Source organism: Ranitomeya variabilis, chromosome 5 (genome assembly GCF_051348905.1).
Source record: "Ranitomeya variabilis isolate aRanVar5 chromosome 5, aRanVar5.hap1, whole genome shotgun sequence".
Lineage (NCBI taxonomy): Eukaryota > Metazoa > Chordata > Amphibia > Anura > Dendrobatidae > Ranitomeya > Ranitomeya variabilis.
In genome coordinates, this window is record NC_135236.1 from 132,795,946 (window position 1) to 132,814,403 (window position 18,458).

An 18,458-nucleotide genomic window follows, 5' to 3' on the forward strand; every position below is an offset into this window, starting at 1 on the left:
TCGCTTTAACAATGTATTCACTTTGTATTGTGAAATTTGGTGATCCACTTTAAGAAAAGTAAAAGGAAGAATACGAACAACTAAATGTCCTTGTTACGTGTGACCTACATTTCCCAGAGCCCACATGTTCTACTATTCTACACATGAGTACAAGGTTTGTCAACAGTTCTAGCAGCCTGCCATTTGCCAGCATTAATGCCGTTGTCCATTGGCAGAAAATATTCTTTCTTTGACGTAAAACATTGTTTAAACACAGGCAGGAAAATGTTTTACCTCACAAAAAGAATCAGCTGTAATCCTATACTGTGCTGTCTGTATACTATTTGGCTTCCTCCCCTGCCCAGGAGCTGTGGTATGATCAGACCATGTTCCTGCACGGTCAGGCACATCCATTACACAGTACACAGCAGGGACACATTTATAAGATTATCTCAGCACAGGAACATTTTATTTATACATGTCCAATTGTGGAAATTATTCCAAAATCAATTGATTCAAATTAACTTTTGTTTGTGGGAAAACGCCTTTGAACCCCTTTACCCCGAAGACGGTTTTCGTCTTCCTGACAGGCCAATTTTTACCATTCTAACCACTGTCACTTTATGTGGTTATAACTCTGGAACGCTTCAACAGATCCTAATGATTCTGAGATTGTTTTCTCGAGACATATTGCACTTCATCATAGTGGTAACATTTCTTCCATATGACTTGCATTCATTTGTGAAATAAATCAGAAATCTGGGGAAAATTTTAAACTTTGAATTTTCATGCTCTTAAATCAGAATTATGTAACATAAAACAGTTAATAAACATTCCCCACATGTCTACTTTACGTCAGCACAATTTTGTAAACATAATTTTTTTTAATGAAGTTATAAGGGTTAAAAGTTGACCGGCAATTTCTGATTTTTACAATAAAATTTACAAAACTAAAAAAATTTTTAGGGACCACATCATATTTGAAGTCACTTTGAGGGATCGAAATGACAGAAAATACCCCAGAAGGTGTCCCTCAAGGTGCTCAAAACCACATTCAAAAGACCTATTAGCCCTTCACATGCTTCACAGGAACTGAAGCAATGTGGAAGGAAAAAAATTAACATTTAACTTTTTAGTCACAAAAATTATCTTTTAGCCCCAATTTTTTTATTTTCAAAAGGGTAACAGGAGAGAATGGGACCCTCAATTTCTCCTGAGCATGCCGATACCCCATACGTGGGAGAAAATCACTGTTTGGGCACACGGTAGAGCTCGGAAGGGAAGGAGCGCCGTTTGACTTTTTGAACGCAAAATTGGCTGGAATTGAGAGGACACAGTGTCGCATTTGAAGAGCCCCTGATGTACTAAACAGTGGAACCTCCCCACAAGTGACACCATTTTAGAACCTAGACCCCTCAAGGAACTTATATAGATGCGTGATAAGCACTTTGAACCCCCAAGTGCTACACAGAAGTTCAGACAGGCCGACTGGACACCAGATTCTCGCAACATACGGCCTCATGAGGCTTCAGGTATGTGGTTTATAGAGCAAGAGGAACTAAGCTATTAAATTGTATAGATTTAATCGGAAAAGTAGGTAGTGTTTGTAAAAATATGCAAAAATGATTACAAAAGTGGACAAAACCGTACAATATATACCGTGCAAAGAAGGAAAAAGAGTGGCACTCACCAGCCCATAAAATTCACTTTATTGAAATAGCTTGAAACATCCAGGGCAGGGGAGTCCCATGTGGAATACAATGGATGATGGCCGTTTCGTGCATCTGCGCTTCTACGGGACCCATAGAAGCGCAGATGAGCGAAACGGCCGTCGTCCATTGTATTCCACATGGGACTCCCCTGCCCCGAATGTTTCAAGGTACTTCAATAAAGTGAATTTTATGGGATGGCGAGTGCCACCCTTTTTCCTTCTTTGCACGGACTATTTGACTAGTTTTTTCATTTGGATTGGCACTCGAGAGCCTGGGCACGGATGCAGAAAGCGTTACTGACACGGTCAGGTGCTCCAACACAGGTGCTGCAGCAGTATTGCTTTTGTTGCTCTGATTGTGGACTCGGTACAATATATACAATAAAAGGGGACACCAAAAGAAAAGTACTAGACCTGAACTCAGATGGGGTTGGTCAATGAGATGCAGCTCAGGCCCCCAAAAATGAACAGATCTTCAACCTTCAGGATACTGCCCCACTGGGGGTCCCAGGCAGGATATTGATGCTATATTTCTCATTTTGATTTTAGCGTTCAATAAATAGGAAACATAGCATATATTACCTTGGGGCTGATCAGCAAGCTACACTGCAATGCCAATACATGCATTTTGTTCGTCTTGGGGCCAAGTTGCTGAAAATATGTCTCTTGTAACTAATATTCATAACTAAAATGCAGCTCAAAAGAGTCTACTTGTAGTTCTTTTGAAGATACGATGCCTTTTCTACCCAGGAAAAATAAGTGTCACCTCCCAGACAGTCTTGTACAGACTTTGTGTCTGCTCTCCATCGGATAACCCACTTCAATCATCTGTTCACAGCAGAGGGTCGTAACTCAACAAGGGTCATGTGGAGTGTTTAGAGTGGTGGCTATTTTTCCCTTTACAATTATGATGAATCCATGCTTCAATCATCAATATGAGGGTGACACATTCCCTCTCACGAGATGTCTTGGTCCCACTGTTCCCATTTTACCATTACATCTGTAACAATATTGGATGATTTTACCTTCAACAGTTGATTATAGATAACTACATGGACACATTTTCATAACAGAAAAGTTCTCTATATATCCTGACAGATTGCTAATTTTCAAATCCTACAGATACATGGTATAGTCGTCTCTATTTTGCAATTCTAGTGCATGAGGCACTTGTCACGACTCTGTTGTCGGGTGACGCATGGTCCAGTGGCTCCTTCCCTGTTTCTAACACTGTTCCACGGATTACTTCTGATGATGAAGACACCAAGGGTATGTACCTTGCCTTAGCTGCTAAATACACCCTCAGTCTGTACCCTTCCCGCACCCAAAGAAGCGGGGAGTAGTAGTGTACTGTAATACACCAACCAGACTAACAAGGGATGAAGGAAAATACCAATAATACAAATATACTCACACAAACAACAGAGGTATACACTGGGGAGTGGAGGATGGGATAAAATCGAAGTAGGAGAAGAAGGGGAATTAGCACACACCCAAAACCTAGCAGCAGTCACAGAAAAATCCACCAAACGCTTTCTCAATTAACAACCACCAATTAACAACCTCAAGCCATGCAGCAAAAGCTAGCTCTGACAATGAGTGCTTGCCAAGGCCCAGATTACATAGGAGATGGGAGTGGATAACAGTGAACAGCTGAGAGCCTTAATGCAGGAAGGCTTCTAGGAGCTCATAACTGAGCAGATTAACCCCTGCACTGCTAAAAGAAACCAGCATTATGCAATATGAAGGTGAAGTGCTTCTAATCAGTGCAGGAGTAGGAGAAATGAGATGCTGCGATCTTCTGGCTCCTCTCTGTCGCAGTAAAACCGTGACAGCACTGTTATTTCAAATGACGAAAACAAGGGAGAAATGTAGCAGACATTGTGCAGGAAAGCCTATCAGAACAGTGGTTTGTTTGGCAGCAATCTACCCAGCTCTCCCATACACAATAGCCATCACTATGCTGAGATATCCTGTGTTCTCTAGGAGAGAGCCGCTGCTAGACATCTTTGGCAGTGGCTTATCTCAGGGACAACAAAAGGAGTGCCAGTCCGAAATCAGACAAGCAGGATCCATTACGTGGACAACCTTTTCTCAATCCACACGTTTGCTCCCAGTAAAATAATTACAATTATATAAGGCGGGGAGAGCGAAGCGGCTGCTCACTGGCCACAGGAATCACGATTCCCAAAAGAGCAGACACCGACCACATTGGAACGGTACCAGCACAGGAGGCGAATATAAGGGAAAAGTCAGATGGTCATATAACTACGACAAGGATCGCAAAGCAGTGCTCAGACTGACCATTGGCTCTCCGGACCAGAGCTTGACAGAACGTTCCTGGACAGCAGTCATTTAACGCTGTGCATCAGGCAGTGTGACTGGAACCTCGAACAATTATCATGAACAAGTGTTCTTAGTTTCGAGTACCTCTCAGTGTCTACGTAGCATTAACCATATAAACGGCATACATACATCAATCATTACTGACTCCACATTCCACAGCGAGGTTTGTGTAGTTTACCATCACAGAAGCATACGCAGAGCTATTAACTGTCACACTTTTGTCCATTTAGATTTCACGGTCATTTACTCCTTCCTTGAACAGTGCAATTTTGGTGCACTGAATTTCAGAATTTATAAGGAAACATTGCAAACATTTCATGCAAAAGTTTGAAAAGTCACACAGCATTTATAGAAGTGAGAGAGGCAAACTCATATCTCTCCAATCATATTTCAGACAGTGGTCTGGGTGAAAACATCTATCTACGGTTATTATATAACTACCTGAGCACTAACTGCAAGATAAAAAAGTAACATAAAAAACTAACTAAGCTTCATGTGATTCATGACCTTTTTCTCTCTCACAAGCTTGCCTTCCTCGGCCTCACAGAAACGGCTAGCACCCTCTGACACTGCCTCCCCTGCTGCGCTGTGCTAATGTGGCCTCCACTTCACCTACACCCCTCGCCTCGGCAACAGACATGGTAGAGGAGTGGGTCTTCTTTCTTCTAACTGCACCTTTATCCCAATCCCAACTCTACCCTCCCTTATCCTCCTCTCTTTTGAGGTCCACTCTGTCCGCATGTATTCTCCCTACAACCTCCAAATGGCCATCATATACCGACCACTGCCTTTATTGACCAATTCTCCACCGGGCTTCTTCACTTTCTCTCTGCTGACATTCCCACCATCATCATGGGTGACTTCAACATCCCCACTGATACCCTTTAGTCAACAGCCTCCAAACTTCTGTCCCTTACTTCATCTTTTGGACTTACTCAGTGGTCCTCCGCAGCCACCCACACAGACGGACATACATTAGACCTGGTCTTCACCAGTCTCTGCTCTCTATCTAACTTCACCACCTCCCCTCTCCCTCTATCCGACCACCATCTGATCACTTTCTCATCCCTGTTCTCCTCATCGGTCACCCATGTCCAGCAACATGCGCACCCCCGCAGAAACCTTGCACACCTAGACACCCACACACTCTGACTCTATCCTACTTCTGGCATCCATGTCCTCACTCCACGACACAGACAGTGCCACTGCTTTCTACAATGCCACTCTTGCATCAGCTATTGACACGGTTGCCCCACTCGTTCATGGCAGAGTGCGACGTATCAATAGACAACCCTGGCACAATAACACCACTAAAAAGCTCCGGAAAGTGTCCAGGGTTGCAGAGCAGCGTTGGAAGAAAACACGTTCGCAAGACGACTTCACTGCATTCAAACAGGTAACACTCGATTTCAAATCTGCTCTCACCTATGCATACAGGCCTACTTCACAACCCTCGTATCTTCCCTATCCTACAACCCCAAACCATTATTTAAAACCTTTAACTCCCTCCTCCGCCCCCCACTGCCCCCTCCAACCTCCCTCATCTCTGCTGAGGACTTTGCCACACACTTTAAAAATAAGATCGACCAAACAAGGCAAATATTCATTGTTCGACCACCACAGCCCCTTTGTATACCAGACCAATGCCCAAACCCCATAACCTCCCTATCCAACATCACTGAAGGGGAGCTTAATTGTCTCCTCTCCAAATCGCACCTTACCACCTGTACGCTTGACCCCATCATACCTCCTCCCCAACCTCACCGCCACTCTTATCCCATCCCTAGCCCACCTCTTCAACCTATAACCTATCACTAACTTCTGGCACCTTCCCTTCTGCTTTCAAACAGGCCACAATCACGCCTATCCTTAAAAAGCCAACCCTCGATCCAACTGCTATGTCCAGCTATCGCCCAATATCGCTGCTCCCATTCACTTCCAAATTCCTAGAGCAGCACGTCCACGCTGAACTTTCCTTCCACCTCTCATCCAACTTGCTCTTTGACAATCTACAATCTGGTTTCCGCCCCATCAGTTCCTCCTTTGGCATCAAAAGACCTTGCCCTATCCTGGATCTCCTCATACCTTTCCAAACGCACATTCAGTTTCTCTCATTCCCACACTACCTCCTCATCCCTCCCTCTCTCTGTTGGAGTCCCCTAAGACTCTGTTCTAGGACCCTTACTCTTCTCAATCTATACACTTGGCATGGGACAACTCAAAGTCCCATGGATTCCAGTACCAACTTTATGCTGATGACACTCAGATCTACCTCTCTGGCCCAGACGTCACCTCTCTGCTGTCCAAAATCACGGAGTGTTTATCAGCCATATCCTCCTTCTTCTCCTCTCGCTTCCTTAAACTCAATGTGGACAAATCTGAACTCATCATCTTTCCTCCATCTCATAGACCTTCCTTACCTGATCTATCACAATTAACGACATCACGCTTTCCCCCGTACCGGAAGTCCACTGCCTCGGAGTAACCCTCGACTCTGCCCTGTCCTTCAAACTGCACATTCAAGCTCTTTTCACCTACTGTCGCCTCCAGCTCAAAAATATCTCCAGAATCCGTCCTTTCCTCAACCGTCAATCTACTAAAATGCTTGTGCATGCCCTCATCATCTCCCACCTCGACTACTGCAACATCCTTTTCTGTGGCCTCCCTGCTAACACCCTTGCACCTCTCCCACGCCTTGCTGTGCGCCGCTGAATCACGCTGCACATAATGTCCACAGCCACAATAGGCACCATATACCATCACAACTGAATTTCTGGGATTATTAGCCCCTGGATACTACAGGGACATCCCTTCCCTTTTCTTGAGTTCTGCTCCCATACTACACCTGGATTCAGCAACCTATGAGTAAGACGAGGGAGGGGTCGAAACGTCAGTAATCTGTGTCGCATATTATTTTTCCAGTGTACATATGTTATCTGATTGATTTTGTGCATATTAAATAAATTATTCATTTCTGAAAGTGATTTTTCTCGTACTTTAAAACACAGACCGTCGTTCGTCAGTAATTTGGCTCAGAGTTTCATCAGTGTAAGTTTTGACCATCAGTGATTTTCACTGTTGGAAAAAAAATAAATAAATGTGAAAGCTTATCCTAATCACTACATTGTTAATCACGGACAGCATATGGACTGCACACTGACACTGATATCATCCATGTGCTGTATGCAATTTTCACAAACCCATAGACTTGTATGGCTAATTTTCAACAGAGACGCAGATCAAAAACGTACACGTCTCTGACTTTTTTGGCAAATGGTCCACAAAAAAAAAACCTCTAAACATGTGAACAGTAATAGACAGTAATTGGTATGTGCTCTGTCCGTGAAAAAGACAAATATAACATGCATTTATGGGTAGCATAGTGGCTCAGTGGTTAACACTGAGTTCTTGCACCACCGGGGTCCTGGGATCATATCACACCAAGTACCACATCTGCAAGGAGTTTGTATGTTCTCCCCGTGTTTGCGTGGGTTTCCTCTGGGTTCTCCGGTTTCCTCCCACACTCCAAAGACATACTGATAGGGAATGTAGATTGTGAGCTCCAATGGGAACAGTGATGATGTCTGTAAAGCGCTATGGAATTAATGGAGCTATAAGATAAATAAATGTAATGTATGCGACTCATGAATACCTGAACGAGGCCTAAAAGTGTCCATGCACCTTGGATGGCTGGCTGACAAACGTCATCCTATCTCTACCCCACCTACCGCCCCCATATAAATGACCGTTCGGCTTTACAGAGCTTCATGTGTTTCCAATAGGAAGACATGGGCAAGGGCTTAATTCTGTGGGCTAATCCGATCGATATTGGTGGGTTTGTTTAGCTTTAATTAAAAGTGTGGAGGCCATAACTGGAACATGACTTTACTGTTCATGGCTTGCTGATTCTACTACTATGCTGCCCTCTTCACACACAATCCTTCCTTTACATTGCTTAAAGGGCCAGTCACCCCCCTCCAGCCGTTATAAACTAAAAGAGCCACCTTGTGCAGCAGTAATGCTGCATTCTAACAAGGTGGCTCTTTTAGTTTTAGGTTCAAGTATACCCAAAATAAAGCGATTTGATACTTAGCCACAATTCCTGTCTCTAGCCAGGGAGGCGGGTCTTCACTCCCCAGCTCGAAACGCTCCTCTGCCGTCACTCCAATCTTCATGGTCTTTCGGCGCCGCCCCCTCAGCGCTGTTTACGCTTCAAAACCGGCGCCTGCGCTGTGTACTACTGTGCTGTGCAGGCGCAGTCTGCAAGCCTGGCTGGGACGTCAGACGGCCAGAGCTTACTGTGCCTGCGCAGCACAGTACTACACAGCGCAGGCGCCGGTTTTAAAACGTAAACAGCGCTGAGGGGGCGGCGCCGAAAGACCATGAAGATTGGAGTGACGGCAGAGTAGCGTTTCGAGCTGGGGAGTGAGGACCCGCCTCCCTGGCTAGAGACAGGAATTGTGGCTAAGTATCAAATCGCTTTATTTTGGGTATACTTGAACCTAAAACTAAAAGAGCCACCTTGTTAGAATACAGCATTACTGCTGCACAAGGTGGCTCTTTTAGTTTATAACGGCTGGAGGGGGTGACAGTGGCCCTTTAACGAAGGCATCTCCTGAAATGCTCTGTGCTGCATAGAACATGTGCCTCTATGATTCTCTGAAGGTTGGATCTATTATCCCACTCAGAGAATAGACAAGTGAAATGGGGCCAGCTAAAAAGAGATAAAATATAGGAAGGCACACTGACTCATGCTTAAAAAATGCTTTTTGATGGGCACACTGCAATGAGCACCTGTATTTTCAGCACCATAGACTGTGAAGTATACAGTTCTGGTGATTGGTGGGGATCCCTGTGGTCTGAAACCTTCAACGAACAATTATCAGATATCCAACAGATAAGTGTTAACTTCCTTATACATTTTCTACTACTGGACAACCCCGGCTTAATCACTTCAAACCCCCATTTAAAATAAAAACAACCCATTCTTCTGATCAGCTGCAGCAGTCAAGTAACATAACAAGGTCATGTGACCCGTCGGGAATAGCAGAGCCGACATTGCAGGAACAATGCTGCCGTGGAAGCATAGATTTTTTTTTTACTTTGCATGGGGCCCTGAAATGATAAAGCATGCATTGCCTAGTAGTTCGTGAACAACCTCTTTAGCCATTTGAGTTTCTTTCTGTTGAATAATGACTAGTGTACTGTGAGATGTAATGTGAGGTGATGTGTCCTGTGCAAGAGCTTTGTAAATGAATCTCTCTGCTCAGAGGCCGGGGTGTGTTATACCGCAGCTCGCCCGTCAGTACCGGCTGATGATTCTTCTCATAATACAATTTGTGCTTTGAAAACAATCACATTCCCAATAAATTACTTGTAGGTGAAAAAAACACCGGCGTAATGGCCCTTCAAACTTTCACAACTGGTCGGTCCGGATTCTAAACTGATAAAGACGTTAGCGACCTACACGGACAGCCACTATAACAACAACTCTTGGCCAAGAATACTATAATCATTCAGCAGTTTGGGACATTGAGCCATCAGTGACCCCCAAACACATTAAACTGATGCCAGCTGAACCCGCTGACAACGATGGGTTCAGCCAACGGTTGATATGTATGGGGGCACTGGCCGACTAATAATCAGGATAGATGTCAATCACACATGTCTGATTTCAAACTGCCAATCACATGGTTTCCTCCCAAGATAAGCTGCCGGCCTTCGTGTCAGTTGCCAGCTTTCTCATAGAGAATACTATGTCTCTACCATGTCTCTAGATGTCTCCAGACAGACCATCGACACTTCATTCATGGTTGATGTAATAGTCGTAATATTAACTAACAAGCCAGGCTATCCTACTTACCTTATCAGTCTTATCTAGCTTGATGTCCTCCAGATCCTCCATAATAAACTCCATGATTTTGATGTGACCTCTTTGGGCTGCGCATTGGAGCAAGTTTAGGCCATTCTGGAAATTCAACACATACAATGATTAGTACAGTATATGACAATGAGAACATGTTATGTAGGACAATGCAAGTTTAATGCTGGCCATAGCCATGACATCTGACGATTGTCAGCCAAACAATTCGGCTGTAATCTGGAGCGTAGGAAACAATATCATGGTGTTTAAAGGTACAAAACATCTTTGTCTCTTTATGGCCTTGCATCATCGCCTAAAAAACGGTTAGAAAACTCGTATTTTGATCTCCTGTACATGACCATCCTAAAACAACTTACAGTACGTTGTTGTTTGTTTTTACATATAAAATCTATGGCATTCAGATATTTTTCATATCACAATCTGTATTAAAAAGAAAAAAAAAACACAAAAAAAATGGAAAAATAGAAACTTCAGCTGCATATAGAGGTGTAACCTGCAATTGTAATACTGCCTTGGATAATAAGACTTCTGAAAAATCTTCTGTAAAGATCAGGGTGTATGTGTCTGGAAAAGCACCAAGTTTTGTTAATATAGGTAGTAATATAAAAAAATGCATTTAAACACCAAAAATCTGATTTAAACAATAGGCCAATTTCTGATGAGATTTTCTCTTTAAAATAATAGATTCATTCCACTGTCAAAAAGTTTTAGTAATTTACAAGGAAATTCAAATTTTACTAGCCAGAAAAAATATGAAACACAGCAGGTATTATATAGCAAGCATACACTTGATAATGGCTCCATGGAGGAGCTGAAAAGTAGCATACCTATCTCAGCTAGGCTTGGCTAAATAAATCACAACCCTTTCTCTTTTTTATGCTTGGTTATTTCGGGATCTGAGTCAAACAATAGAAGTTCTGCGCCCACCCGAGAAGGGATTTTTCACAATGTTGCTTCCTCCTTTCTTTGTCTTATACAGTATCTATATTGAAACCATGGTAAAGGTCATATTTCTCACCTTTATTCTTTTAAACAAAGTACTATACAAATCTTTTTTACTCTAGCTAGGCGGTGGCCGTACTGGCGTCCTTCGCAGACGGTGGCCGTACTGGCGTCCTTCGCAGACGGTGGCCGTACTGGCGTCCTTCGCAGACGGTGGCCGTACTGGCGTCCTTCGCAGACGGTGGCCGTACTGGCGTCCTTCGCAGACGGTGGCCGTACTGGCGTCCTTCGCAGACGGTGGCCGTACTGGCGTCCTTCGCAGACGGTGGCCGTACTGGCGTCCTTCGCAGACGGTGGCCGTACTGTCGTTCTTCGCAGACGGTGGCCGTACTGTCGTTCTTCGCAGACGGTGGCCGTACTGGCGTCTTTTGCAGCCGGTGGCCGTACTGGCGTCCTTCGCAGACGGTGGCCGTACTAGCGTTCTTCGCAGATGGTGGCCGTACTGTCGTTCTTCGCAGACAGTGGCCGTACTGGCGTCTTTTGCAGCCGGTGGCCATACTGGCGTCCTTCGCAGACGGTGGCCGTACTGGCGTCCTTCGCAGACGGTGGCCGTACTGGCGTCCTTCGCAGACGGTGGCCGTACTGTCGTTCTTCGCAGACGGTGGCCGTACTGTCGTTCTTCGCAGACGGTGGCCGTACTGGCGTCTTTTGCAGCCGGTGGCCGTACTGGCGTCCTTCGCAGACGGTGGCCGTACTAGCGTTCTTCGCAGATGGTGGCCGTACTGTCGTTCTTCGCAGACAGTGGCCGTACTGGCGTCTTTTGCAGCCGGTGGCCGTACTGGCGTCCTTTGCAGCCGGTGGCCGTACTGGCGTCCTTCGCAGCCGGCGGCTATACTAGTGTCTTTTACAGCCAGTGTCCACATGGGTATCTTATAGCCAATAACTACTAGTTTAATTGTAGGGTGTAAAATTGTAGTTGGAAATAAGGCTCCATAATACAAAAGGAAGATGTATGAACACTTCACGACTCAGAGAAACGAGAGGTACTTTTTCAAGCCCTTTCAATTTTCTTGTCGTGTGATGAACACATGACACTTATCGAATTTACTGAAACTCACCTTGTTTTGACAGGTGATTTTGGCTCCAGCATTGACAAGGATATGAAGAATCTTAAGATGTCCGAACCATGCTCCCAGTAGTAAAGCATTCATTCCAAACTTAACACAGAAAAGAAAAATTAGAAATCATCCGACATACATAGATGTTGCCCAGTTTTACTATAGTAAATAAGTTTGGCATGGGTTTGGAAAAGAGCAATATCCCAGCTCTAATTGGAGAAAAATGGGAAACAGCTTTCAACTGATTTACACATGGAAATGTAGTAAGTGAGCTCATTTATTATTTTTATGATCACCACACTTTGATTGTAAGGCTGGTTTCACACTTGCGTTTTGATCTGCAGCGTTTTTAAAAAAAACGCATGTGGTGAAAAAACGCATGTAAACGCATGCAAACGCTGCGTTAATTAGACGCATGCGTTTTTGCGCCAAAAAAACGGGGGGAAACGCGGCGTTTTCCCGCGTTTACATGCGTTTTTTCCCACGTTTGCGTTTTTGAAACGCATGCTGAGAAGTGTGTGACAGCTGCCAATCATCAAAATCAACTAGAAAACACACTATTAATAGAATTAGCTAGGGTTAGGATCCCTAGGGTTAGGGTTAGCTTTTTATTAGAATGTCCTGGTCACCAGGTCACTGATAAGCCACCCCCCACCATCAAGGTGATAAAGGGATCCAAACCCTAACCCTAACCATAACCCTACCCCTAACCCTAAGGATCCAAACCCTAACCCTAACCCTACCCCTAACCCTAGGGATCCAAACCCTAACCCTAACCCTACCCCTAACCCTAGGGATCCAAACCCTAACCCTACCCCTAACCCTACCCCTAACCCTACCCCTAACCCTACCCCTAACCCTTGGGATCCTAACCCTAACCCTAGGGATCCTAACCCTAACCCTAAGGGTTAGGGTTAGGTTTAGGGTTAGGGTTAGGTTTAGTGTTAGGATCCCTAGTAACCCTAGGGTTAGGGTTAGGGTTTTCTTGTTTTTTCTTGTGTTTAGGGTTAGGGTTAGGGTTTTCTTGTTTTTTCTTGTGTTTAGGGTTAGGGTTTTCTTGATTTTTCTTGTGTTTTCTTGTGTTTTTCGGTAAAAACGCATGCGTTTTTAACGCAAGCAAACGCATGTGCTTAAAAACGCATGCGTTTACATAGACAGCAATGCATTTTTTTGCCGCGAATAAACGCATGCGTTTTTTTGCGGCAAAAAAACGCCACTAGAAATTACTACGTTGCATTTCTGCAAATGAACGCACGCGTCAAAAAACGCATGCGTTGCCGAAAACTCGTCAAAACGCACGCTAAAAAACGCATGCGTTTTTTAATGTTAAGTATAGGGAAAAAACGCATGCGTTTTTTAGCGCTAAAACGCTGCAGATCAAAACGCAAGTGTGAAACCAGCCTAAGGTGCACCAATTTTTTTTTATTTTTTTTTGCTAAACCTCGCATATTTTTGCAAAAAAAAAAAATAATCTAGAGTGGTGCAAAATGTCAAAAAGTTGTAAACTTTTTTTTTGCAAAATACCACTAGTGCCTAATTTTGAGACATTTTTGGGGGGGCAGGTGAAATAAATTCCCCCAGATCTATCACTCAGACAAATTTCCACTTTTCCAGACAGAGCAGATACATACACAGTCTTCCTCATCCACAGGAACATCATGCTCCAAAAGCAGCTTGACCGCTTGCTCATGTCCTGCACCTGCTGCCCAGTGTAGGGCTGTCCTGTCTACCTGAAACATAAGGTAAGAAGACACAGAGAGACTATGATAAAATGTCTGTGAGGCCTAGAGACAGAAGATTACAAAGACCAAGTGAAGAAATTGACAATCCTGACTTGGTGCCTGCAGAAATCTTTTGTGGTCCTGCTCCACCCTTCCAACAAGGACACTGGATTTCTCGGTTATTACAACTTCTTTCAGCTATGAAGTATGGAATAACACACTTCACAGTTATGAATGAACGGTTGGCTGAGAGGTGCATGCTCCTGCACACGCACGGGGCGGTGATGTACAATTCCTTACACTAGGCTTTCGTGAACTTTGACAATTTTCCACATGCTATAAAATCAGCAATTGACGGTTGTGGTTTAGGTATGAAACGTTGTTTAAAAAGTTCTCACACCCCTTGAGATTGTGGAATATGTATTAAAAATAGTGCAAGTGAAATGAGACTCAACCAATCAGATTCCAGCTTTCACCTTCCAGAGCCCCTTTCAACAATGAAAGCAGTAACTTAACGAGCTACTATGGGTAACTGATCCACTTTTTACTCACATAGCCGATGCATTCATAGCAAACAAAAGTAAAATCAATATTCTGAAAATAGTGTGGAAGGGACATGGTACCTACACTGTTCTTGGCTCGGACATCCACCCCTTTCTTCATCAGCTGGAGCATCTTCTCAGTGTTGTTGGACTTCGCTGCAATGTGAAATTCTTGCTCGGAGCGAAGCACTGAAACAAAGCATTTGCCAAGAGGTCAATGCCACAATTTTAGGTTTGCTTCATATCTGCATATTCCAGGCGTTCAATTTAATCAAAGGAGGAAAAAAAAAAAGAAAAATGATGCTACACTCATTATATAAAAAGACACCGAACAGAACCCCAATAATGTATCATAGGGTCTGGCTTGCTTACATCTTCTTGTTTTATTGCCAGACATAGGCAGTATTTGATGCAGAAGCTGTTTTAGCGACAAAGGGGGAACCAACCCCATATTAATGACTATGGATTTAGAATGGAATGACATAAAAGCCCCCGTAGGTATAATGCAGGAGCGGACATACCATTTGTGGAACATGTACAGCCACAGAAGGGGCCAAGAAGAGGGCCCAATTCCACCTCAAATTGTGCATATATTGTTCTCATACAGGGGCCCTCTCCTGTCGGTGTCCGTCCTGGTATAACGTGTAGTTCTCCTATTACTTTTTTCCATGTAGTGTATATGCTTCACAAAACAAGCCCTATTTCTCATTGTAAATATCTTCCATTTCCATTGTCGAACGTGTATTTTGCTAATGGCCAAGATTGAAGCCCATTAAGAACGATCGTTACAAGCCCCATAGTGATGATTTCTATGCCTATAAACCTACAGTGAAATATTGGATTCATTCACTCCTGGCATTTTACAACCTCAACTACCTATAAATTGTGATTGTAAAAGCAAAGACCCAGAAAATGCCGGATCAATAAGGCGATACTATTGAAGGATTTTATCTATCTAGTCTCTTCACCCTTTATACACAGAGTCATTGTATACTGCCGGTCATTTCAGCACTGGTAAGAAAGAATAAAATGTGCCTCAATGTAACATGTTGGTTTCCATCAGGCCGTTATACCACGCCACTGCTGGGCTCGGAGACGCTCTTCCTCTCTACAGTTCTCTAGTGTCACAGTGGCCAGTGATATCAATTAGAGCTGACGGGCGGCCATTGTATGTGAGGGCTCGAGGGCATTCAGGAACGAAAAATAGGAAAAAGAAACAGCCCTCCTCAGTCAGTGCACACCTCGCCCCTCCACAACAGAATCATCAGGGGGCACCAGACACACACGAAATAGCGCACTGATAACATTTACATACTATTAAAACCCATTATCCTGATTCAGTCATTCTATTAGGGCATAAGGACATCATAAGGAAGGAGGGTGCCTTTTCCACTGTTAAGCTGGACATACACACTAGGCTAGCAGAGTACCTTATGTGTATGGGGTTCTCCTGACTCTCCCCGATAGAGGATACATAGTACATAGTACATAGTTATTAAGGTTGAAGGAAGACTTTAAGTCCATCTAGTTCAACCCATAGCCTAACCTAACATGCCCTAACATTGTTGTCTGGGTCATCGAGGAGCAGACGTGTTCTACTCCAATTGCCCAGTTTTGTTCTTGGAAAGACAAAGCATACACCTTAGACAACACTTGTATGGCAAACAGACATTTTTCCACCTTATTCATCATACACATGCTCATCTCAACCAAGAATGCATGAGTTGTTAAAGGGGTTTTCAATTTTCTTAATGCATATTGGCTTCTGCTAGATATATTATTTGCACACAGAACAATCATTCAAGGGGTTTTCCCACAAAGCTAATTTTAATCAACATTTTTAAGTCTCAGTGTCTGACTGTGAAGGAACATGGTCGGATATATATCACGGATCCTGGGCAAGGGAGGCAACCAAAAACTAAAACTAAAAATGGGATGCAGACTTGACAGCACGATATCACAAATTATTCTTTTAGGTAAAACATTGCCTAAAAACAGGTAGGGAAATGTTTTGCCTCACAAAAGGAATCCTTTGCTGTAATGTCTGTATACGCTTTTCCTTCCTCCCTTGCTAAGGAGCTGTGATCCCCTGCTATAATGTCTGTATACTCTTTTGCTTCTTCCCCTGCCAAGGAGCTATGATCCCCTGCTATAATGACTGTATACTCTTTTGCTTCATGCCTTTGCCAAGGAGCTCTGATCTCTCCTGCTGTAATGTCTGTATACTCTTTTGCTTCTTCCCCTGCCAAGGAGCTATGATCCCCTGCTGTAATGTCTGTATATTCTTTTGCTTCTTCCCCTGCCAAGGAGCTTTGATTCCCTGCTGTAATGTCTGAATACTCTTGCTTCATTCCTTTGCCAAGGAGCTCTGATCTCTCCTGCTGTAATGTCTGTATACTCTTTTGCTTCCTCCCATGCCAAGGAACGGTGATCCCTGGTTGTCCTGTCTGTATACCGTTTTGCTTCCTCCCCTGCCCAGGAGCTGTGGTATGATCAGACCATGTTCCTGTAAGGTCAGACACAGCCATTACACAGTACACAACAGGGGCACATTTATAAGAGTATCTCAGCACAGGATTATTTTTTTATAACACATCCAATTGTGGAATATATTTTTATTCCAAGATCTAATAATCCAAAAATATTTTGCTTGTGGGAAAACCCCCTTAATGGTCATTCCATGTGCGTGGAAGTGTGGTCAGCCTGTTTAAACTGGCTATTGAACGACTGTTCCGCTTGCGCAATCAGACTCCATATACACGGAGGTATTCTTCTGGCTGAGAACCCAAACACAGAGTTTGATAGAGCCTGTATGCGTCTATAGTTCTACAAGAACCACACAGGTTCCGTATGCTACATGAGTTCTTAGATTAGGGAAGAATAAACACGAGATCTGTGCAAAAGACAACATCCCTGAATGGCCACATTTCCTTATCTAGTTTGCACTTTATTTTTAGGGGAATTGTTACAAGGGAAATTCCATTCCTGTGCCAACAGAACAGGAAGTGCAGAGCCAGTCACTCTGCATCCTGTCCTGACCGTACAGACGTGAGCTGCTGCCAATCACTAGCTACAGAAATGACTGGAGGCTGTGGTCATCAACTGGCTGCAGCAGTCAAAAAGCCGCCCGACACCTTACGCTCTCTCTCCCCGAGAGAGAAAGCTGGGAGATTGGTGAGGGCTGGGGTAGTGTTCAGAGATACAAGAAGCGGTAAGGTGTGATTTATTTAAGAGCCTTCTGCACGAATATTTGAAGAAAAATAACCAAAGAATAAAGTAAAACACTTTCTTGTCAGGGGGAAATTATTTTTAGGCTTGTCTAAAAATCATCTCTCTCAGCAGCACAATGTCCTTTTTTAAATAGATGTGATTCATACAATTATAAATAGAGGGAAAAAATGGGTTGAATTCTCTACTACTAGAGCTGCTCGGCTGCTGTTAGAGATGCAGAAGTATAAGCACAATGTCAGATGGGTCAAAAGCCCCCTGAAGATTTTCTTTGACCATTTCTTTGCTTATGGTGGATTTACAGGTATCAATTATTGGTGCAATTAGTACGTTTCACCGCGATTGTAATGGTAATTGCCTGGTGTTCAAACATAGAACCATCAGCAATAAATGATGCTAGAATAAAATAGATCTGTCCTATATTAAAATCATTGATATCGTTATTATCTTACTTTTCCTAATAAAGAACATTACGGTCAAATTAGTGCACACATAATTGTAAGATGTGAATGCATCTGTAACATCTACATATTAGCTCCGTAGTCTTATAATTAGTTTTTTTTTTTCACTTCTAAGGGTAATTTCATGCACAGTGAGTTTTACTGCATTTTTTATTTCTTTGCAGCAAAAAAACGCTGTGGTTAAGTGCTGAGATATGAGTCAATAGACTTGTATTGAAAAGTGACCTCCGCGTCTGAGCTGCTCCATGAACCACTGGAGCTGCAGAAAGGTCACCGACGGGAGCGACGCTGGAAAACGAAGGCGGGCAGGGGAATTACATTTAAAGCACCACTCCAGCGGTGCTGTAAAAAATAACAGTGGAGTGGTGTTTTTAGGAATGTGCAAAGTTTTTTTGGGATCGGATTTAGTTTAAAAAAAAAAAACAGCTTGAAAGACTCTTCCCATTCATTTTAATACTATTTCTTGGTGTTGTTCATATATAGAGTTTTCAGACAGCTTTCCTTCCCTGCTTCAAGTTTGTAAAAT

General features: G+C 43.5%; 1 protein-coding gene across 1 annotated transcript in view; it reads right to left on the minus strand.

Annotated features, from left to right (window-relative positions):
- ANKDD1A (ankyrin repeat and death domain containing 1A) overlaps window positions 1–18,458 on the minus strand; it is a 43,609-nt gene that overhangs the window by 13,681 nt on the left and 11,470 nt on the right. Inside the window, exons 2-5 of the mRNA XM_077263335.1 lie at window positions 14,325–14,432; window positions 13,612–13,706; window positions 11,981–12,079; window positions 9,900–10,004 (exon numbers count right to left, since the gene is read on the minus strand). Coding sequence (XP_077119450.1) covers window positions 9,900–10,004; window positions 11,981–12,079; window positions 13,612–13,706; window positions 14,325–14,432 — 407 coding nt within the window. The remainder of the gene's footprint in view (window positions 1–9,899; window positions 10,005–11,980; window positions 12,080–13,611; window positions 13,707–14,324; window positions 14,433–18,458) is intronic.